Source organism: Delphinapterus leucas, chromosome 16 (genome assembly GCF_059928025.1).
Source record: "Delphinapterus leucas isolate spDelLeu-1000000601 "Yukka" chromosome 16, BTC_Dleu_Yukka2, whole genome shotgun sequence".
In the NCBI taxonomy this organism is placed as follows: Eukaryota; Metazoa; Chordata; class Mammalia; order Artiodactyla; family Monodontidae; genus Delphinapterus; species Delphinapterus leucas.
The window spans coordinates 81,466,566-81,489,512 of record NC_143144.1 but is presented as its reverse complement, the minus strand read 5'-3'; the positions used below and the strand labels follow the sequence as shown (position 1 = coordinate 81,489,512).

General features: G+C 45.6%; 1 protein-coding gene across 2 annotated transcripts in view; it reads left to right on the top strand.

The window, feature by feature from the left end:
* C16H10orf90 (chromosome 16 C10orf90 homolog) overlaps positions 1-22,947 on the top strand; it is a 230,286-nt gene that overhangs the window by 128,524 nt on the left and 78,815 nt on the right. For both annotated transcript variants that reach the window (XM_089898351.1, XM_089898352.1), the window contains exon 3: positions 20,341-20,432. In XM_089898351.1, coding sequence (XP_089754477.1) covers positions 20,341-20,432 — 92 coding nt within the window. The remainder of the gene's footprint in view (positions 1-20,340; positions 20,433-22,947) is intronic.

Here is a 22,947-nt window from a genome sequence, read left to right as displayed (position 1 = left end):
CTGAAACGATTTCCTTGAGGCCAGTGTAGCTTTGGTGGGGAAGTTTGGTTAGAGTCGGGCAGGGCTGGGTTTGAATCCCAGCTGCACTCGGGAGAGCGGAGCAACCTTTACTCTTTCCTGAAGTCCAGGACAGAATCGAGACTAGGGATGACTGCTGGCAGAGTGTTTGCTAAGGCGTGTTCACTGCCCACCGCCTCTTGCTGCCACCGCCCCGACCTCGGCCCTCTCCCAAGTTCAAAGTTGTATCAAGGCCAAGTTCAAAGTTGTATCATGGCCCCACATTGACAGAGAGAGGATGTTCTGTGACAAACACTGGGTCTGGGTGTCCCAGACTGAAGACCTGGTTTCTGATCTCAGTGTCCCCTGATCCCAGTGTAGGACCACCGCAGAGACCCCTTCCAGAACCGGTTACATGCAAATGGGGGCTTGCCTGCTCTCCTGGTCGCCACCCTCTTGTAGGATTCTGCTCTACCTGTCACCTAATCGTGGGCTCTGCAGTGACAGCTCAGATTGTTCTTGGAGATGAGGAACCCCTGGCAGGGATTTTAGCACTCATGCCTAATGTGGGCCTGAGCCAGCAGGTGTTAGAAGTTCAAGGACAGCCGTGCTTCATATGGGGGTTTTATGGCTCATCACTATTCATCCGGTGTTGCCTAATGCGGATACTCAGAAGGGAAAGTCCTGACTGAGGAAGGCGAAGAAGGAGACTGCGTCTCTGTCACCTGCAAAAGAAATAGCCCTATTTTCTCCTCATTTATTTCTGATGGGAAGATGCAAGACAGACTAAAGAAAAATGAATTTTTAGAAAAAACTCTCTATTGAATCAGCATTCCTGTAGCCATGGTTTAAATTGTGAATACTTTTCTCAGTATTTGCTTTCCATCCGGTCAATTCGAACAGTGCACTTGATTGATAGATGTGTGAGCACAAGTTCGTGTTTTACAGTCTTGTAGCAGGAATCTGTTAAGATGGTGGGGATCTGTTTACAGATTTCCTGAGACCGAAATGAAAATAGGTAGCTTTTCATGAGCGGGAGCTTGGTTGCCCTGAGCAAGCTACCTGGGTACCATTTTCTTCTCAGTGAGGTGGAAGTGGCCTGTTTCTGCTCCTGGGGGGTTGGAGGGGGCATGGGGGGAAGGTGCTAAAGGGGTGACTGTGACTTCCACATAGACTTACCGAAGGAAACAGCCATGTGCAGACCCCTGGGTATGGAAAGGCAGTGCTCTGTTCCCATCATGCTCTGTGTGGGTGCATGATGAACAGGGGCTTGCTGGAAGTTTCCAAATCCACCAGAGACTCCCCATTTCTGCCAATTAGCGGGGTGGGTGGGGAGCAGAAGGAAAACAACAACAACAAAGAAACCTGGAGTTCATTCTAGAAATTTCTATATTCTTATGAGAAAAATGAAAGTCATGTGGACCCAGTGGCACTATTATCTTTTCTCCCTTTGGGAGTGAAAGTGAGCTGTAGGGAAGCTGTCTCTACGGATGTCATAAAAGAGCTGTCTGTGTCTATTGGATCTTGGTTACACCAGCAGTACTCCTGTGAAGTGAGGGACCGCGTATCCCAAACACAGCAGTAGCCGGTGTTTGGCAGAACAGCTTCCAGCGAGATCCAAAGAACTGAGAGATTTGGAAGCAAACACGCCCAGTTACAATGTTAAGAGCAGGCGTGGTGGAGAATGGCAGATGTGATGCCAAAGAAAATGAAATGGCAGAGAGAAGATGCCCAGAAATTCTCAAGGGATAAACCAGAGAAGTAGTTAGGGTACAAGAGGCGGGCGTGCTGAGGCCTATATTGGAAGCACAGAATATGAAATGCCAAACAGACTGGGTTTGCACAAGCAGGTGGCCCCTGATGTCTCAGGGGTAGGGGTGGGGCCTTGGTGGGACGGGACTTGTACCCTGGATGTGAAAAGCTGAGGTCTTCTCCAGGGAGGCTGATCTGGTGAGCAAGGGGGAGGTTCCTCAGCAGGAGGGCGTAGCTGTGTCTGGAGCTCCAAGGAAGGGGAGGGGAGGGAGAAAGAGCAGGTGCCTCCTCGCGCTCACAATAGGTCACTGTATTTCCTCCCTCCTCCACTTTATATGTAGATACATCCTGGGGGCTCTGGTCCAGTCTGGCCCCAGCTCTTATGGGGATCCTGGCCTCAAGAGGTGCCAGGTGAACACCGTGGTTTGGGTCCACCCCTGGAGAAACAGCACATGTCACTCAGCCCAGTTCAGCAAACATGTCATCAGCTCTTAAATTGATGGGCAGCTGCCACTTCTCAGCTTCTGCCGTGTGCCAGGCGCTTGTGCTGAGAGTTTCCCGTGCAGGAAGCAATTCCGTCAATTCGCATTTCACAGATGGAAAATGGGCTCTGAGAGGTTAAGTTTGCTAAAGTCAGAGTTGGGGTCAGGTCCTCCAATGTCAGAGTCCATTGCTCATTGCTTTATCTCCCCAAGCACAAGATTTGGGGTGGGGGGGCTACAAAGACAGAGGCTGTTGCCCCCAGGAGGTTACAGTACACTGAGGACTACAGCGCAATGTGGAAGAGTGCCCTGGAAACACAGAAGAACAACTGGTTTGTTTTTTTCTGGGGGTGAAAGCTTCTAGAGGGAAATAGTTTGAGCTGAGCCTTAAATGATAAGACAGATTTCCACTGAGTTGAAAGGGACTTACTTCTATGTTTAGAGAACTTAAGAAAGATATTACCACCTTGACATGGGTATGATATGGTTGGGAAGAGATTTAAGCATAAGCATATGTGAATATTATCTGTGAAGCCGAGAGAGGCTCCCAGAACGCCGCTGTCGCTGTCGGGAGCCCTGCTGGCTTTATATGGGGCTTAGCAATATAGTAGCAAGATATTTTTTTTTTTAAGAACACTTGCTTTGTGCTCACTCTGCATATGAGTCCTGACTCCACTTATTGGGGTTGATCTGGGGTGACCCCGCTTTGATCAAGCCCACTAAAGACTCCAGGCTCAAGCTCAGAGAGCGTGAGGGAGTTGTCTTCTCTGAGTTCCTGGAGCCAAGGAAGTGCTGGGAATGAGAAAAAGATGCAGTGGTGATGCCAGCCACCGGGAGGGGGCCACAGAGCTCAGGCTCCATGGCCTCTTGGAAGGTGAAATTGTCAAGGAGGCAGCGGCTCACCCACTGAGCATCACGACCACCCAAGAGAATCATCATAAGGTTACCCACCAAAGGCAGATAGAGCCAGAGGTCAGGTTAGAGACAAGGAGGCTGGGATGGAATAACAACACACAATGTATGTATTTTTAAATATTTTCTTGATTGATTTTGTTGATTTTCCCTTCCCCCCAAAACCAACTTTTGATTTTGTTGTTTTTTTCTGTTCTTTCATTGATTTCTACTCTTATTTTAATTCGTTTTTTGTCATCCATGTTAATATATGTACCGGTAGTTTATATATTTTCACTGATGGATAGTTAACTATCTCACAATTGATTTATAAATTCTCCTGTCAAAGAACATTTTCGTTGTTTCCAGTTTTTTTTTTGCCATTAAAAACAACGATGCTGGGGCTTCCCTGGTGGCGCAGTGGTTGAGAGTCCGCCTGCCGATGCAGGGGATGCAGGTTCGTGCCCCGGTCCGGGAAGATCCCACATGCCGCAGAGCGGCTGGGCCCGTGAGCCATGGCCACTGAGCCTGCGCGTCCGGAGCCTGTGCTCCGCAACGGGAGAGGCCACAGCAGTGAGAGGCCCGCATGTGGCAAAAACAAAAAAACAAACAAAAAAAAACAATGATGCTACGGACAGTCTTATAGACCCCAGTGCACATGAGGAAGAGTTTCTTTTATTTACATACCATGTCTCACTAATTCTAAGATGTATTTTTATATTTTAATATATCTGAAATCAGAATGTGTATTAAAATTAGTGGCATCTTAGGATATAAATTAGCAGCTTTTCTTCCCTTTCTTGGTGATGCATAAAGTAATTGTACATTTTATAATCAATGAACTGTTAGATGTTGATGAAATACTGTAAATAAGAGCAAAATTACTCATCCTTACCTTTACTGGGTTATTTTTTCAAGTATCAGTTTATGCTCAGCAGCCGTGCACGGGAATTGCTGTTGCCTCACAGCTTTACTGATATCTAATATTGTTGATTTTTGGCCAGTCAGATAGATGTGACATGGTCTCTTGCTGTGATTTTCTTTTCCTTCCTCTATTTACTAATGAGGTTGAATATCTTTTCCGCTGCCCAGTGACCATTTCTCTTCTGAGAAGTGCCTGTTCTGTCCTGGCCTGTTTCTTCCATTGGGTTACTAGTATTTCTCAAATTAATTTACAGGAGTTTTTAAAATTAGTTTTGTTGCTAATAACCCTTTCATTGTCTGTTATATGGGTTACAAATATCTTTTTCTAATTGGTAGTCTGTTTTCTCTCTTTATCACATCTACTGATGGTCAGAAATTCTTGAATTAAAAAGACTTGAATTTATTTAGTAGTGTTTGCTTTTGGGAACATTTTAAAGATATCCTTTCCTACCCAGGATAATAAGGATATGAACTATTTTATCTCTTAAAGGTCTTTAAGTTTTATCATTCATATTTAGGCTTTTAGATGCTCTGGAGTTGATTTGTGGGTATGGTAAGAAGTATGGAACTGATTTGGTTTTTGAAGTAATAACTAATTCTCCCAGCATCAGTTTTTATATTTTGTTTTTATCCAAACCACCTCATTATTTTTCACATTTTCATATATGTAAGGGTCTCCTTCTGGGTTCTTTACTATTTTCCATTAGTCTGTTTCTACTTATTCCTATAGCAGTGAACTATCATTTTTCTACGTCTTTAAAGTAACTTGATATCTGACAGGGCAAATACCTCTCCCCTGCCTATTTGTGTGTCTTTCTCCAAATAGGAGCCTTATTGATTTTCCTCTCTAACTAGGTTTGACATATCGCCTCACACTCACAAAGAGACTGCCATCATCCAGACATCTCAGAAAACCCCACAGTAAGCTGGGAATCAACCACTGGGTCATGCTAGAGGCCTTACTTCCCAGGTGGTGGGAATGTTCTTTAGAAGGACTTGAGAGTCTAACCTGCTTGATGAGGTCAGAATTGCTGAACCTGTTTTGCAGATGAGCAAACAAAGAGAAGGTCAGTGACTCATTAGCTGACACGGCTAGTCCATGGCAGAGCTGGCCTTGAGTGCAGGTCGGCTTCCTGTGTTTCCAGCGCAGAACTGCTGACCTGCAAACACAGCAGCATCTCCCGTGATTCCTCAACCTCATTGGCCGCAGTGGATTTTGCTCCCACTCCACAGAAGAGTTCTCAAGGCCAGCCGTTTTACTCTTCATTCAATTTCATGTTCAGTCCCACCCAGCCCCACTGGACCGGCTTTTCTAGCTGCAAGAGCTGCTCTGCTCACTCTTTCTTCCCAAGCACACTTCTCATTTACTTCTTTATCCTATTTTTGGTTTTAATGATCTGTTCCTAGGTTTCTAACTCCCTCCCCCAGATTGGTAAGTGTGTATTATCCCTCCTTTTCCCTGGACACCTGGAAGTGCTAAATCTTGGTGTTCGCACCTTTTTTCACCTTCTTGAGCCACTGCCAGTGGCTTCTCCTCTTTCGTGTCTCTGTGCAAGTATAGAAGAAAGGCCACGCTGGGGCACTGGCAGAAGAGCTGTAATTACTGAAGCTAATGCCGAGTCTCTCTAAAGTTCAAGTTCATTAGTGAAACTTCTTTTATCTTGTCATTCTAGTTTCTGATGAGCATGTACTTATTTTGCAATCAAGAGTAAAAATGTTGAATTATAATAATAACAGCATCATTAACTTTTGCTAGAATGTTAAGCTGCATATAATCTCCATGAAGGCAGAAATTTTCTCTCTATTTTGCCTGTTGCTGTGACTTTGGGGTCTAGACCAGTGCCTGGCCCATGGTGATGCTATAAAAATATTTGCTGGATACATAAAGGAATGAATTTTATTGGGTATTTTCCACATGACAAGTCACATGCTGAGGGCTTTCAGTATGTCTCCTCTCTTAGCTCTCACACCAATCCAGTGAATTGATATCGTGATCCCTGTTTGGGAGATGGGGAAGCTGAGAAGTTAGGTGGATCGTCTAACTCACAAACTTTATAAGTGTTCAAGCTAGATTCAAGCCCATATCTGTGGAACCCCAAGAACATTCTCTTAAGCCTTCATGCAGTAATGCTGCTATCATTGAAGGTACATAGAAATGAGATGCTGCCTTAGGGGGGTCTGGGAATCACTGTTGTTCCTTTCACTCATTTGAGGGGAAGGGGAATGGAGAGCATGATAGTCTTCTTTTTCCTAGAGCTGCTTTTATAAAAAGACAAATAACCCAACTTAAAATTTGAGCAAAGGACCTGAATAGACATTTCTCCAAAGAAGATTGCAAATGGGCAGTAAGCACATGAAAAGATGCATAACAAGTAACAATGCATAACAAATGCATAACAAATCAAACCCACAATGAGATACTACCTCATAGCCACTAGGAGGCTGTAATTAAAAAAATGGATAATAACAAGTGTTGGCAAAGATGGGGAAAACGGAACCCTCATATTTTGCTAGTGGGGATGTAAAATGGTGCAAACAGATTGACATTTCCTCAAAAAGTTAAACATGTAGTTACCATATGACCCAGCAATTCCACCCTTAGGTATATATCCCATGAGAAAGAAAACCTGTGTCCACATAAAACCTTGTACACAAATGTTCATGGTAGCATTGTCTATTATAACCCCAAAGTGGAAACAACCCAAGTGTTCATCAGTTAATAAATAGATGCACAATATGTGCTGTATCCATACAGTATGAATCTTGATGCAAAATGAATATTATTTGGCCATAGAGAGGAATGAAATTCTGACACATGCTACAACATGGATGAACCTTGAATACATGTTACTCGGTGAAAGAAGCCAGACACAAAAGCCCACATAGTTATGATTTTATTTATTTGAAATGTCCAGAATAGGCAAATCTGGAAAACATATGTTAGTGGTTTCCAAGGATGGGGAGTAATGCGTATGGGGCTTCTTTTGTGGACGATGAAAATGTTCTGGAATTAGATCGTGGTGATAGTTTCACAACTTTGTGAATATACAGAAACCATTGAATTTTACACTTTAAAGGATACGTTTTATGGTATGTGAATTATATTTTTGAAGAATCAACTCCAGGGAGAGAGCAGCTCAGCCCAGCTAGACAGGGTGTGGTTAGAAGGTAACTTGACTGACAGCCAGCAATCCGGGGACTTTATTAGACTCAAATGAGCAAGCCTGACTCTGCCACTTCACAGCTGAGAGCTTCTCTGGCAAGCCTTGCCCCTCTTTGAGCCTCTGTTTCCTTTTTTTGTAAAGCTGCAGGTGAGGACATGGCTATACATATAAGGGGACAGTTGTTCTTGCCTAAGTTTTGGATCTGTTACAGCAGGAGGGGCTAGTAGGGGACACAGAGTGCTAATAGGATCTTTTCTCCATTAAACAACAACAGCTCAAAACAAAAATCACAGCCAGAGAGAATAGCAACCTTGTTCTAACTGTTCAGCACAGCTGATGAGCTGTTGGCAAATTCAGTAGAGAGGCCACTTTGGCTTTCCAGGTAGGAATACAGGATAATGGCTGTAGGGTGTGAGCATCTCCAAGCATGGGTTTTTTCCTTGGATGCTGGGCTCTTGGGTATGGTTCTGTGACAGCATCTCTCTCCCCAGACCCCCGATGTGCAGTGCGTGGCCAGTGACTCCTATAATGGGAGATTTACAACTTGGAACTTCAGACACCGCACGGACCTCCTTTGTCCAGCTCATGGCAGAACGTGTAATCATCTCTGTGGGCTCCTGCCCCAGGCTCCAGACAGGCTCTGGCCAAGGCAGCTGAAAGCACAAGAAGCAAGAAGCTCCACAACCCCACCAACAAGAGTTACATCGCCCTCACGAAGGAGAGGAAATCCATTCTGACATCTTAAGAAAATGTTTCGGTGGCTTGTTTACAGAATGAACCCTGAGCTAACAGCTTCTCCTGGTCTGTCTGGAGCATGTGGCTTTGCAGCTGGGCCAGATGTGGCTCCAGGTTCTTTTGCAGGAGCTTCCAACAACGTCCCATTTTTCTTCTTCGTGTGTCGGCTGTGATCCAGCGCTGGTCTAAAGGCACACAATCCACCCCTGCTCATCCTGCAGAAAGCTGCCTAGATAACCAGCAGGTGATCGGGACCCCACTGCAGCCTGGATCTCAACTGGGGGGACCTGGGGGGGCAGAAGCGGTCACCTCTGAAATCAACCCACTCCATGACGTTCAATACAAGGTAGTGATGATGCTTGTTCAGTGAGCTCGATGTTCCTTGAAGAAGAGAGGGTGTCACGATGCCATTTTCCAGTTTATGAAAGAAGCAAGCTGAAGTGGAGATGCCACTCCCACACCCCCTCCCTCAAATGTCCCCAGCGCCTCACGGCCCAGCCATCGTGGACAGGACTCCTGGCAGAGCCAGGTGGCGTCCTGGAGTCCACGCATGTGACATGACTCCTCATGTCACAGATGGGGAAGCTGAGCCCAAGAGGTGCTGAGTGGCTCAAGAACAGTGTCTCAGCTGCTTGTCTGGACTTGTCCTGCTGAATCGTGCTGTGTTAGGACCAAAAGAAAGGAAAAATCCTCTTTCCGCCTCTCCCACTGCTGCTACTTGCTGCCCACACCCAGGCCCTCTGCTTAGGTGAGACTGCACGTTCCCAGAAAGTTCAGCAGCCCCCTCGCCCCCCTGCGCAGGCCCTGGTCTTCTCTGACCTGGGCTGCCTCCCAGCTCACAGAGTCCTTTCTGGGGGTGGGATGGGGTGGGGAGGTGGCACCTTCTTTCCTTTTCAGGTTGGAGCCCATGTTGAAGACGTTTGGATTACATGTCAGAGACAACCTGTGCTTAACTGCTTCCCCCTGTCAAGGGCTTAAAACAAGACCTACTCCTTCTCGCTATGCATGTGGGTAGGAAGGGAAGAAAGGATAGTTTTTTTAAGATGACTACTAAACTTATCTACCCATGTGGCTATCTCTTTGCCATATGTACCCCTCAAAAAAAGACTCTAGTGATTGCTAAGAAAATGTTGGGTTATATGACCAAGGCAGGACCACAGAATGAAAGGCCGAAGACAACCTGTAGAAAGAACTGAAAGCAGGGACTCGAAGTGATATTGGTACAGCCATGTTCACAGCAGCATTATTCATAATAGCCTAAAGGTGCAAGCAACCCAAGTGTCCATCGACAGATGAATGGCTAAACAAAGTATGGTCCATCCATACAATGGAATATTATTTACCTCTTTAAATTTTTATTAAAAAAATTTATTTTTGGCTGTGCTGTGCAGCATACAGGATCTTAGTTCCCTGACCAGGGATCGAACCCACATACCCTGCAGTGGAATCATGGAATCTGAACCGCTGGGCCGCCAGGGAAGTTCCTATTTACCTTTAAAAGGTAGGAGATTCTGACACATGAAACAACATGGATGAACCTTGAAGACATTAGGCTGAGTAAAATAAGCCCGTCACAACAAGACAGACACTGTATAATTCCACTCATCTGAGGTCCCTATAGTAGTCAGATTCATAGAGACAGAAAGTAGAATGGCGGTGGTCAGGGGCTGGGGGAGGGGGAACCCCCAGTTATGACTTAAGGTGGACAGAGTTCCAGTTTGGGAAAATGAAAAAGTTCTGTGGGTGGATGGGGGTGATAGTTGCCCAACACGGTGTACATGCACGTGCTTAATGCCACAGGACTGGACACTTAAAAATGGCTAAGATGGTAAATTTTGTGTTTTGTGTATTTTACCACAAGTAAGGGGAGGGGGGAAGCCCATAAGAGGAAATAATCAAATCCGTGTTGCATTGAAAAATGTCTCGTGATGCGTCTTATTCCTTCATTGGACTCTGAGCTCTTTAAAGATGGGAACTCCTGTGCTCTATTCATCTTTGTTAGCCCAGCACCTGACCTAGGTCCTCAAAGACGTCAGATTCCCAGTAACTGTTGGCAGAACTGAAGTTGTGGCGTGACCCCCGCCAATGCCGCCCATGTGAGCGGGGCCTCGCGGTTTAGAGGAGTGACGCATGCGCGCGAGTTGCGCCCGGTGGTCTTACTCGGTCCTCCAGGGGTGACCCTGCTCCTGCCACAGAAAGGCAGACCCCAGAGCCATGCCCGGGCACCAAGGGCAGAGGCACGGTGCCTCCAGTTCCGGGTGTCTCAGAAATCAGCTAGAGCCCAAGCAGACAGAATTAGTGGGTAGGTTTTTATTCATTATTGGGCAGGTCTGTGTTATACTCCATCATTTTCTGGAAGAGATGAAAATTATGTAAAACTGCAGCTAATAACACGTTCCATTTTTTTGGGGGGGGCCCGATGTTGACAGGCAGTGTGCTGGGCCCGTGAAAACTTTTCATATTTCTCAGCCCTTCCGTTTGCCCCTTTAACTGAGGAGCAAACAGCGATAGAGTGAGGGAGCTCCTCTGACACCCAAACCCAGTCTGTTCCGTCCACTTTCTCAAGCTTCATAGGAGAGGTTATCAGATCCTACAGATTCTGCTCCATTTCTACCTTTTCTACCTGTGCAGTGATCATTAATATTGCAAACTCTCAGCTTGAAGCTTATTGGACAGGTGATGATTGGCAGGTTACTTCAACTAGGCTCAGCTTTCTCATCTGTAAAGTGGGGATAATAATTGTGCTCTCCTCCAAAGGTCATTCTGTTAAAGGAGATAAACCTTTGTATCCAATATCTGTCTTGCTGTGATCGCACAATAAATTTTAGCCATGATGGCGTAATAGTGACACTGACCCGACTCAAAGCACCTTGGGGTTGTCCAGTGAAATTTACATTGTCCTGGTGTTTATGAACCAACTTACAAAGGTGCTGTCCATTTATATAAAGACCCATGCTATCAATGTCTTGTCCCAGGGGATAACACCTCTCCGTATGAAACGGTGTATTTCATTTGAAAGGCAATGAGTTATGCAATTTATCACTTCCCCCCCTTTGACCTTGGCTGCTGCAAACGCACCCTTAGTTTGTGATTCTTCTGTGCCAGAGTCATCTTTAGCCCAGGCTTTATGGTCCAATGAGTTCTCCAGCTCATTACTTGCTTCTTTTATCACAGTTTGGCTGGTTTTTATCTGTATTATTAATTATAAGCTACCTCAAACGTGATTGGGTATACATTAGAAAACAATATTCATTATAATTTAGTGTCAAAGGTGTTTTATTAAATTGTAGGAATTGATCATTCTTATAATAGCTTGCACGGTAAACAGACTGCTGTGTTGCCCAATTTTCTAGATAAACCGGTTTGCAAAAATTGGTAACACATATTACAAGCAGGGTAAACAAATTAACATTGTGGTGTTATCTGAATGTATTTTAATACTAAGGGAACATTTCCACAGTAAAAATGCCGCCTGGCAAGAGAAACAGCGTCATCAAAACAAGGTGAAAAATAAAAAAGTAAAAATGAGAAGTTGAGGGGAAATGTGTATCTGACTGTAGGCAGTAGTTCTTTGTGTATCTGATTGTAGGCAGCAGTTCTTTGTCTCACATCAAACAGTGCTGTGCAGAAAACTTTAATGGTTGTGCAAACGTGTTTTACTTGCTAACAAAGCCTCAGATATAAATGTCAGAGTGATGATTGCTATTCCTGCTCAGGAGAAATAGCACAGGGTGGACTCTCCACCCCCTCCCCAGTTGCCATGGAAACATTCTGGTGACTTCATCACAGGTAGAGCATTTGGAGGTTCTTCCGGCCAGCATGGAAGGTGGGAGCCTGACTCATTCTGAGAGGAATTACAGATGTAAACTGTGGCCGACTTTTCTTTCCTTTAGCCGAGCGCATCCTTGTCATTAAAAGACCTTTGAATCTAAGTAAAATGTCTTTGAAACATCAGTGGAATATGATCAAACTGTCAGAGGAAGGTATGTTCTGATTTTTTCCCATAGGTGGCACAGTGGTTGAGAGTCCGCCTGCCGATGCAGGGGACACGGGTTCGTGCCCCGGTCCGGGAAGGTCCCACATGCCGCGGAGTGGCTGGGCTCGTGAGCCATGGCCGCTGAGCCTGCGCGTCCGGAGCCTGTGCTCCGCAACGGGAGAGGCCACAACAGTGAGAGGCCCGCGTACCGCCAAAAATATATATATATATACACATATATAATTTGTTCGTTCAGTCAACACTCAGCAAATGTCTTCAGCTGGCAGGCACGGTACTGAGCACTAGGCGAAGGTGATGATGAGATGTCCTCCAAAGGCCTCTGTCAACCTGGGGGACAGACTCAGAGCAGACGATTACAGGACAGCGTAGTGGGGACACACAGTGATGCCAGCCTGTCAGGGAGCACTGTGCTGGGTTGAATGGTGTCCCCCCAGAGACATGTTCAAGTCCTAACCCCCAGACCTGTGAATGGGACCTTATCTGGAAATGGGGTCTTTGCAGATGAGGTCATACTGGGTTAGGATGGGCCTTCAATCCAGTGACTGGGGTCATGATAAAGACGGAGGGACTTGGAGACACAGAGACACAGGCCGTGTGAGGATGGAGGTAGGCCAGCGAGGCTGCCACAAGCCAAGGAATGCTAAGCGCGGCCAGCAGCCACAAGGAGCTAGGAAGAGGCAAGGATGGATTCTCCCCTGGATTCTTCAGAGAGAGCACGGCCCTACTAACACCTTGGTGTCAGACGTCTCACCTCCAGAACCGTGAGAGAATAAGTCGCCATTGTTTTAAGCTGCCTTGTTTGTGGTGATTTGTTATGGTAGCTCTAGGAAATGAATACAGGTGGCAACACAGGTTGGAAGGCATGTGGGGTGGGGGCAGGCCTAGGATCCCTTCTGAGAGGAGGTGATCTTGAGCTGTGCAGAGGAGTTAGCCCCCTGGGAAAGTTGGGCAGGTGTCATCCAAGGTCAAAGTCACAGAGACGATGAAGCAGCCCCATCCAGGAAGGAGAAGGCTTATTTTAAGGATTTCTATCCTGATCTCCTTTTTTAATTCTTTTTTGGAACTTGGGAGAGATTTTATTAGAGAATAATTAGAGAATTATTTCATGGAAATAATTTTACTTAATAGACTTTTAAACTTCAAAGTCTTTGGATTATTTCTTTTTTTAAAATTTATTTATTGAAGTATAGTTGATTTACAATGTTGTGCTAATTTCTGCTGTACAGCAAAGTGACTCAGTTATACATAAACATACATTCTTTTCCATTATGGTTTTCCACAGGATACTGAATATAGTTCCCTGTGCTCTACAGTAGGACCTTGTTGTTTATATATTTTATATACAGTAGTTTGCATCCGCCAATCCCAAACCCCCAGTCCATCTGTCCCCTACCACCCTCCCCCTTGGCAACCATTCGCTATGTCTGTGAATCTATTTCTGTTTTGTAGATAAGCTCGTTTGTGTCATATTGTAGATTCCACATATAAGTGATAACGTAAGGTATTTGTCTTTCTCTGTCTGAATTACTTAGTATGATAATCTCTAGGTCCACCCATATTGATACAAATGGTATTATTTCATTCTTTTTTGTGGCTGAGTAATATTCCACTGTATATATATATCACATCTTCTTCATCCATTCATCTGTGGGTGAACATTTAGGTTGTTTTGATGTCCTGGCTATTGTGAATAGTGCTGCTATGAACATAGGGGTGCATGTATCTTTTTGAATTATAGTTTTGTCCAGATATATGCCCATATCCTGGTCTCCTTGAGCCCCAGCACCCCATGCACATGGGCTCAGATTGTTATGTGTATATTTCCCAGGTCTTGTTCTGGGGGGGGAAATGTATCCCTTTCATTAGAGTTTTCAAAGGAGCATGTGACCTTCACAAGGTCACAAACTGGCAATGTCAAGGGGATTTGGGAGTACCTGACGGGAGACAAGGCTGGTGGGGTCCCCACTTGATTGTGACCTTGCTGAGACCAGGCAGTTCAGGGAAGATTAAGCTGATGAGATGTAGCAGAGCCTTTTTCATGAGATAAATCAGGACTTGGGTGTTAGCTGGACATTGGCAGTGAAGGAAAGGGTGGGTGTGGAGGGGGCACCTCAATTTCTATTGTGCGTGATGGGAGGATGGTGACCACTTGCCAAGAAAATGGATATGGGGGAGGAATGGGAGGGGAAGGAAGGGGAGGGGAAGGAGGAGACTGCAGTGGCAGCAGCTTGAGGGGAGTTAATTGGTCCCTTTTTGGAAAAGCTGAGTTTGAGGGGCCTTGAAGGCAGCTGGTTCTAAGGGCTGGTGCCCACAGGTGAGGTCTGGGTCCTTCCTTGGCACTGATCTGAGATTTGGTAGGAGGACCCAGAGGGAGTCAAGGAGAGAACCCACTAAAGAAAGGAAGACACAGTAGCCAAGAGGGAGAAGCTAGTAAGAAGACCCCATTGTTCCAAAAGTCAAACATGAAAAGATGGTCCAGAGGCACCGAATGGTTAACAGGGTCAGATCTCACAGAGGTGATTAGCTTAATTCAAATCTGAAAAGTGATTGTCTCTGAGAAACATCTACTTAGAATATTAAGAAAGGGGTATCGTTGAGGGCAGGTGAAAATACCGAGTAAACCTTGCCTCCTATCAGACTAGAAATGAGGGAAGCGTTTACAGTCTATGAAGCGGGAATGTGACTGTCCCATCTCTGTCCCTGATACACATGATAGAGATATGAAAACAAGCAAGCTCTGTGTACCAGCGAAAGGCTGGGGCGTTCATTATTTACACATGACTTTGATGGATGGGTTCATTAGTCAATGCGTGATGTGGCTCGTCGGCTATTTTTGTATAGACAACTCAAGCCATGCTAGGTGCCGCATGGGAATTGTATGCAATGCCTTACCTGTACCCCAGGCTTCACGCAACATGCTGCTTTGCCATTTCCCAGATTTGCTGGATTTCTCTGCTCTTACACTTTCCCTTAAGCCCTTTCCACTTTTCTCTTTTGCCTCTGCTTGGGCTGTGCCGCCTTCTCCCACCCCACGTCCACTTTTGTCTAAATCCACCCCATCCCACACCTTTCCTGGGTCCCTTGGCTGGCAGGGCTCTCCCGGTGGCTCACTGGGGCCAGAAGTAGCCAGACTGTGACTTTCTCTTAGAGCTGTGGGAGGCGACAGCCTCTCACTGCCTTTGCCGCTATGTCCAGCCCGGGGCCTCCATCACCCTGAGCGTGGCATAAACTCCCGCTCAGATGGATCCCATCCCTGAAGCACTCTTCCCTCCAGGGAGGACACTGGATGCCAGGAGAACCTGGGTCAGGACCTCATTGCTCAGTTCATGTTGTTCTGCGCTTGGCCTCCGGGAAGGCCTCCAGGGCAGGAGTGGCTGTGGAGAAATGTCTCAGGCTGGCGGAGACAGAAGCAGTTCCATCTTTCCAACCATCATGGGAGAGAAACCCTCATCAGACGTGCCCGTGCACTGATACTCTCCCCAGACACAGAGGGCCCTGAGCACCGCACACAATCAATTCTTTAACCAGCCATGAGTGGGTGGCTCACCAGGCTGAGTTTTAGTTTGCTTCAAACTAACAGCCTGCTGCCATTCCTCATGGCTTCATTCTAATTGTAGGCATTGATAAGAAGCCCCATTTTGATCCCCTGGGTGTGGTTTTCTAAAAGTCGTGGGATGATGGTAAGTCAGAAGCACTGCCATCACCTTCTAGGGCCTAAAGTCACCATCCGTACAGGAGCTTGTTAGTCTAAGACCAGCAGCGCTCTTGGACTTGAGCTGCATGGAGTGTCCTAGAAGGGTTAGGAAAGCCCAGAAGGCTGAGTCCTGCGCCAGAGTTTCTGAATCAGTAGGTCTACAGGTTAGTGGGTGGGACCTGAGAATGTGCATTTCTTTCCTTTTTTTTTTTTGGCCGCCCCAGAAGGCATGTGGGATCCTAGTTCCCAGACCAGGGCTCGAACCCACACCCCCTGCAGTGGAAGCACGGTGTCCCAAGCACTGGGCCGCCAGGGAAGTCCCTGCATTTTTTTTAAAAAACATTTTTATTTTTTAATGTTTTTATTGAAGTATAGTTGATTTGAATGTTTTGGGTATACATTATATATATATATTTTTAAAATATATATATATATAATATATGTTCTTTTTCGGATTCTTTTCCATTGTAGGTTATTACAAGATATTGAATATAGTTCCCTGTGCTATACAGTAGGACCTTGTTGTTTATTTTATATATAGTAGTGTGTATATGTTAATCCCAAATTCCTAATTTATCCCTTTCCCCCCATTCCCCTTTGGTTACCATAAGTTTGTTTTCTAGGTCTGTGAGTCTATTTCTGTTTTGTAAATAAGTTCATTTGTATCACTTTATAGATTCCACATATACGTGATATCATAGGATACTTGTCTTTCTCTGCCCGACTTATTTTACTTAATATGATGATCTCTAGGTGCATCCATGTTGCTGCAAATAGCATTATTTCAGAGAATGTGCATTTCTAACAAGTCACCCCGTGACGCTGAGGCTGCTGGCACGGAGACCCACGTTGAGAGCCCCCACTACTAGCCAGCACCATGAGCTGGAACTATGTTGAGCTTCCAAGAAGCAGAGCCTGAGGCAGGGATTAGGGGGCATGAGGGAGGGGGTGCTCTTCAGGACAGAACCATGAGAGAGAGTGAGGGAGGCCTGATGGCGAAGGTGCTGAGGAAGGACGGGTCTCAGGTGCAGTCTGGTTTATGCTCTGGAACAAACAAGAGAGTTACCCTGGCTTTTGTACCCCTCAGAGTCACCACTGGCTGTGGCCAAGGTGCAGAAAAGTATAGCCTTTGTCGAGGATGGTTCTCAGAGACCAGCAAAGCCGTGAGCCTCTGACTGCTACTCTCCCAGCAGCCGGGGGCAGCAAGGCAACGGGGCAGGGCAGGAATAGAGTCAGCTCAGTGTCCTAGATCCATAGCAGGGAAACTGGAGGCCCTGAAGTTATGTAAACTACACAGAGGCACACAAGTATTGTACCTGGACTGCCGGACTCCTGTGACGAAGCCCTGTCTGTCCTACAGGTGCGCAGGGCCCACCCACCCTCTGCCAGTTTCCTTTTAACCGGAACCATTTCCCGATGCAGAGTGAAATTGACTTGCTGGCCTTGGGACAGGCACCTGCCCCTGAGAACTCTGGGAAAGACCAGCTCGCACTGTGGAGAGAGGGAGCAGACTGGCCTGGCCACCTCCTGCCCTTGCAGCAGGATCTCTTCCAGAAACCAAGGTCAGGTGCCATGTGTCCTGGCTTCTGCAAATTTCTGTACTGGGGACACCAATCCCAGGCACTGGAAAATGCCCAAACTCCTGTCAGTCTTGTTCTCGGTAACCTGCCCCAAATGTCCACTGGCTTTGCCTTACTCAGAGATGCCAGGGTAGGGCCACCCAATAGAGGGGGGCTCTATCAGAAGTGACAGTTATGTGGTCAGGTGGGAAGGGACGGGGAGGCGTTACCACATGACAGGCACTCTGCTAAGTTCTTGATATTTGTCATCACGTGATTCCTTGTAACCCCGCTAGGAGACAGGTCTTGTGTTTCCTCTGACACATGGGAGAATGAGACTCTGACAATTTAAGGAACTTGCCCCAAATGACTTAAGCTGCCCAAATGGTTAGTGTCAGAGAAGGATTTGAATCAGGGTCTTTCTTTCCCCAAAGTCTGTACTTTTAGCCATTCTGGTAATCCCCCTCCTGAGGCCCTTGGGGTCATCATTAATTGATCAGGCACCCTCATGCATGGCTGTAGTCACACCTCAGTTTTACTCAAAAACACGCTTATAACTCTAAGTTACAACTTTGCCATGTGTGTGAATTCCCACACACAGTTAAAAAAATTTTGAATGTTGCAATCATGGGGTTCGTAAGCCTTTGATTCCTTTCTTTCAGTTAATGTTGCATTGTAAGTACTTTCCCATAGTGTCATCATTTTAAAGGCCCTACATTCCAACCAATACATCTACCTCAGGTTCCCCAACTAGGCTGTGATGGGCGTAATAATGGCCCCCCGAAATATGTCCACGTCCTCGTTCCCAGAACCTGTGAATATATTACCTTGCATGGCAAAAGGGACCCTGCAGGTGGCATTAAGAACCTTGAGATGGGAAGATTATCCTGGATTATCTGGTTGGCCCAATCTAATCACAAGGGATGTGATGATGGAAACAAAGTTTGGAGTGATGAGGGGCCATGAGCCAAGGAACGTGGCAGCCTCTAGAAGGTGGAAAGGCAGGAAATAGGGTCTCCCCAGCCCCTCCCACAGGAGTGCAGCCCTGTCGACACCTTGATTTTAGCCCAGGGAGACCCGTATTGGACTCTGACCTCCAGAACTGTAACATAATATGTTTGTGTGGTTTAAGCCACTAAGTTTGTGGCCATTTGTTACAACAGCGATCAGACACTCATACACAGCCCCTGCTTGTCTGATGGTGGCAGTCTCCCTCCTCCCTGCTAGAGATGATGACACTTCTCCATAGCTGGTGCTTGTTGCATGTTGTTATAATCTGGGCATTGTGCTACGGGCTAGCGATTTAGGTCACCTATCCTTTTTTAAGGAACTCTGTGAAGTAAGCACCACGATCTCCATTTCATAGCAAGGAACCAAGGGATGCTGAGTCACTTGCCCAAAGTCTCACACGTAGCTAGAGACCCTGGGACTTTGTGGCCTGATTCCAGTGAGCATGGATGCCTTGGTCCTGCTCATTAACAATCATAACCAGGGTCATTTATTGGGCGTTAACCCCGCATCCCACCCCAGCCTGAGTACTTTACCTACGTTACCCTTAGTGCACAGATGGCAAGGCTGGGTAGGAGGTGTTATTATCTGCACTTTATGGATAAAGAAACTCAGAGAGGGTGAGCAACTCCCCTCCTGCAGGTAAGCTGAGCTGGGATGCAGACCCAGGCCGGTCTGGCCCCAGGCCTGTGCTGACTGTGGAGTTCTTAAATGTGGTGCCCCAGGACCAGAGCCGAGAGATTTCTGTCTTCATCAGCTTTATTGTCAGTTCATCATGATGTATCGACTCTGCACAGAAATCCATGACATCTTTCAGGTCTTATATTTGCGCTTCACAGGAAGTGATCTGTGCACATCATCTTGGATGACTGTCTCTGTCACTCAATAACAGGGATAGATGGAGACAAGCCACAAGTCTAGGTCGAGCTGACGGGGGTTCTTTTGTCACCCAAGGACAAGACGAGACATAGGCTTTGGACGGGTCCGTGGTAGCCCTTGAAATTGCCATGTCCTGACGCCTTTGCAAACTTGAAAATACTATAGCATATCATTTTTCCCACAAAATGCTTTAAATTTTATCTGAATTCTTTAATAAACCCTTCTCATGAGTTGATAAAGACAATATACTAATTTAGAGAGGGGCTTTCTTAAATCTCTTCTTTCTCATCACCAGCACCAGCGCTGGGAAAGCATTCTTTGTAGCCTTTTGGAAAATCACTTTCCCCGGAATATCTGCATTTGTGGAAGTGACATTGTGACCCTGGGCTGTGGGGATGGGGCCACACAGACTCTCGTCATTACCCCACCTTCTTGTGTTTGACTCACATTCCTGCAATAGCAGCAAGACACCCAGGCAGACGTCCTAATACCACTGGTTTTCCTCACGGACTGCTTTGTTCTTCTACCCAGCTTTCCGCGAGGTGTACAGGGCAGGCTGGGTGGATGAGGAAATTCCGTAGAGCGATTCCGTAGACTCGTCCATTGTTTTCACGCTGGTGGACGGTAGCCAGGACCACAGCCCAGGCTCTACAGTTCTTGGCCCACTGCCTTGTGCTGTCGGGTCTGATGGTGCTCTCGGCTATCGCCACGGCGGACATTTACGTGGAGGGTGGTCTACTGTGTCTCATTTATCCTCACGGATATCATCACAAAATTATCCTCAGATATTCCAGAGCAGTTTCAATATCAGTGTCTGAGTTGCTCAAGACTCCTTCGAAAATGATTGTGTTAAGAGGTTGGATGAAAGTCGATCTTGCAAGTTCGGGCTTTCTTAACTCCAGGGCTGTTGAGAAATGCATAGAAGTGATCCTTCTGCTGGGTGTAAACTCAAGACATGGGTGAATGTGTGAGGGCTGAACTTGTTCAGTTATTCCTGAGTCTGGGAACATAAACAATGGTATGGAAGAAGGAATCTTGCAGCCTGATAAACTAAGTAATAAGGAACTCAGAGCCTCCATGGAGGGGTGGAGTGAATGAGGGAAACAGAGAAGGTTTTATCAAGGGTCAGAGTACACTGGATTCACTATTGGTTCATATAATACTTGAGTAGATGACATTAAATTTTATAGTAAAGTTATATACTCCATTTTATCCTTTCGTATACTAAAAAATAGCAATATTATCTCCCTTTGCCTAGGATTACGGGACAACCAGTACAGTCCCCTCGATCACTTTGCCCTTAAAAATCTCCAGTCTGATGTTCCAGAGAAGAAATCTGACTTCGCTGAGGTAACATATGTTTCTAACTTCTAGAGTAGTCAGCAAAATGCAGCTAATTGTAGAACATGATCACCGGACTACTTGTCATGTGTTTGCATTTTATTTTGTTTAGTCAAAAAGGGAATCAACGCAGCAGAAAATCTAACCATCAATGACTAAGACTTTACGTTAAAGTATGCAGTGTGTATTCAATCAGTCCTTTATAATCTTGACCTATAATTTGTAGATTTGCAGTATCAAAAGACAGCATGGTGATTGAATCTCAATTTTAAACCAAAATTAATCTGCTGGAGAGAGAGGATGATGCCATTTGGCATTGTGAAGGTGGAGAAGAGGTAATTTGAAATCTAAGTTACCACAGGCCGTTATAACTGCAAAAAGTGTCAGTAGTCTCATTGGGGGAAGAAAATTAGAGGTCGTATTTACAAGATGAAATGTTTCTGATCCTAGACAATAAAAAACTCTGTACACAGTGGTAGTATTGACAATGTATCACATGCCAGGCTCTGTCTAACTGACTCATTTCGTCCTTCCCATGATCCTGGGAGGGAGGTACCATGGGCTCTCCATATCCACAGGTTCTTCATCTGCGGGTTCACTCAACTGCCGATTGAAACTATTTGGAAAAAAACTTCCAGAAAGTTCCGAAGAGCAAAACTTGAATTTGCCACACGCCAGCAACTATTTTCATAATATTTATATTGTATTGGGTGTTATGAGTAATTCAGAGATGAGTTAAAGTATGCAAGAGGATGTGCATAAGTTATATGCAAACACTCTGCCATTTTATATAAAGGACTTGAGCATCCCTGGATCTTGGTATCTGAGGGGGTTCCTGGAACAAATCCCCCTTGGATACCAAGGGACAACTGTACTGTTATTATACCTATTTTGCAGATGAGAAAATTAAAGCTTCAGTAGCTCCAGTAGTTGACTTGACCCAAATCTCGCAGCTCACAAGCTGTCTGGCTCCAGAGCTTCTGTTCTGATCTTGCCCTAAAGGGCTGGCATAGACAAAGGCTCATTCCAGTGAACAGAACTGAAAATATGGACTTTCCTGCCTGAAAGAATTGTCTGAAGTGTTACCGTTTACAAGGCATCTCTTGTCTTTCACAAATGAAATTCTGCCTCCAACTTTTGTAATTCTAAGAGAGGGTGGAATTGTAAGAATTGATCCTTCATAACATTAAAGTAGCGAGGGTATCTGTAAAAAATAATTTGCCCCCTAAATGCTTATCTTAGGTATTATCCTTTGATTTAGCTTTGCGTTTAAGAAAGTTCAACATTTCCTCAGAGACCCCAGACCTGAAATCTCACATGATGGAGAAAAGACACTATTCTGGGACCTGAGACTTAGTCATCAATATTTAAAGCCATTTCTATGTGGAACACGGAGCTCCCTGTCTGAAGATGCAGAGATGGGTAGCACTAATTAATGTCCCTGAGAACAGGAGCAGAAAGCCCAGGTTGCAGGGAGGGAATGAGTTGCAGGAGCCGTGGACCATCGAGAGCCACCCCTGGCAGGAGATGCCCCGTTAAGAAGGGGAGGATAATGTGAAGGTCAACTGCTCCTTTTTTTTTTTTTAAAGAAAGATACCATCTGAAGGTCTTTCCCGTCTGCTTTTCACATTGAGCTGGTAAAGTTCAGCATTTTCCTGTTGATGTTAAAATTCATCAGTTTGGTCATTAATGATATAGATCTTTGGGGCCATGTGGCTGGGTCTCTGTAACGCGCGCACGCACACACACACATTCACGTATTCACACTTGGTTACTATCTATGACTGAGTTAACGCCCAGAAACCATACCTTCTAAACATCTACTCCGTAGTGATCTGGATCGTCTACTTTGATCAAAGCAGCAGCGTGACTTTCACATTTCCCTCCTAACTTTGAGCTTCTAAAGCTTGTCCCCGTGTGTTTGTTATAAGGATGCTGTAAGATGATGAAACACTCCAGACGGATGCCCGTCCTTTGTAACTGCCGTGAATCTCTGCCTCTCCTCCAGAGCCCGCACAAGACTGATCACTTTTCCTTTCAAATTCATCGAAGCCATAGAAGTGATATGCAGGCACTTCTTCAGCCAAGTGATTACTTAAAAGGAATGAAATAAGGAACAGAGTGTTCTTTTTTAAAAAACAATGTTTAAATTTTCCCTATAACAAAAATAATGGCAACTTCATACAGACACTTAGGAAAATACAGGAATATAGAAATAAGAAAATAGTTATATATTTCTTTCCCTTATTTTTCCCATGCATTTTTAGACATAAGACTGTAATGTATATCAACATTTATAGCTTTCTTTTATTACATAACATTCCATCACTGGCAACTTCCCATATCATTTAAATTCTTTGTAATCTTTATTTATTTATTTATTTATTCTTTTTTTGCGGTACGTGGGCCTCTCACTGTTGTGGCCTCTCCCGTTGCGGAGCACAGGCTCCGGACGCGCAGGCTCAGCGGCCATGGCTCACGGGCCCAGCTGCTCCGCGGCACGTGGGATCTTCCCGGACCAGGG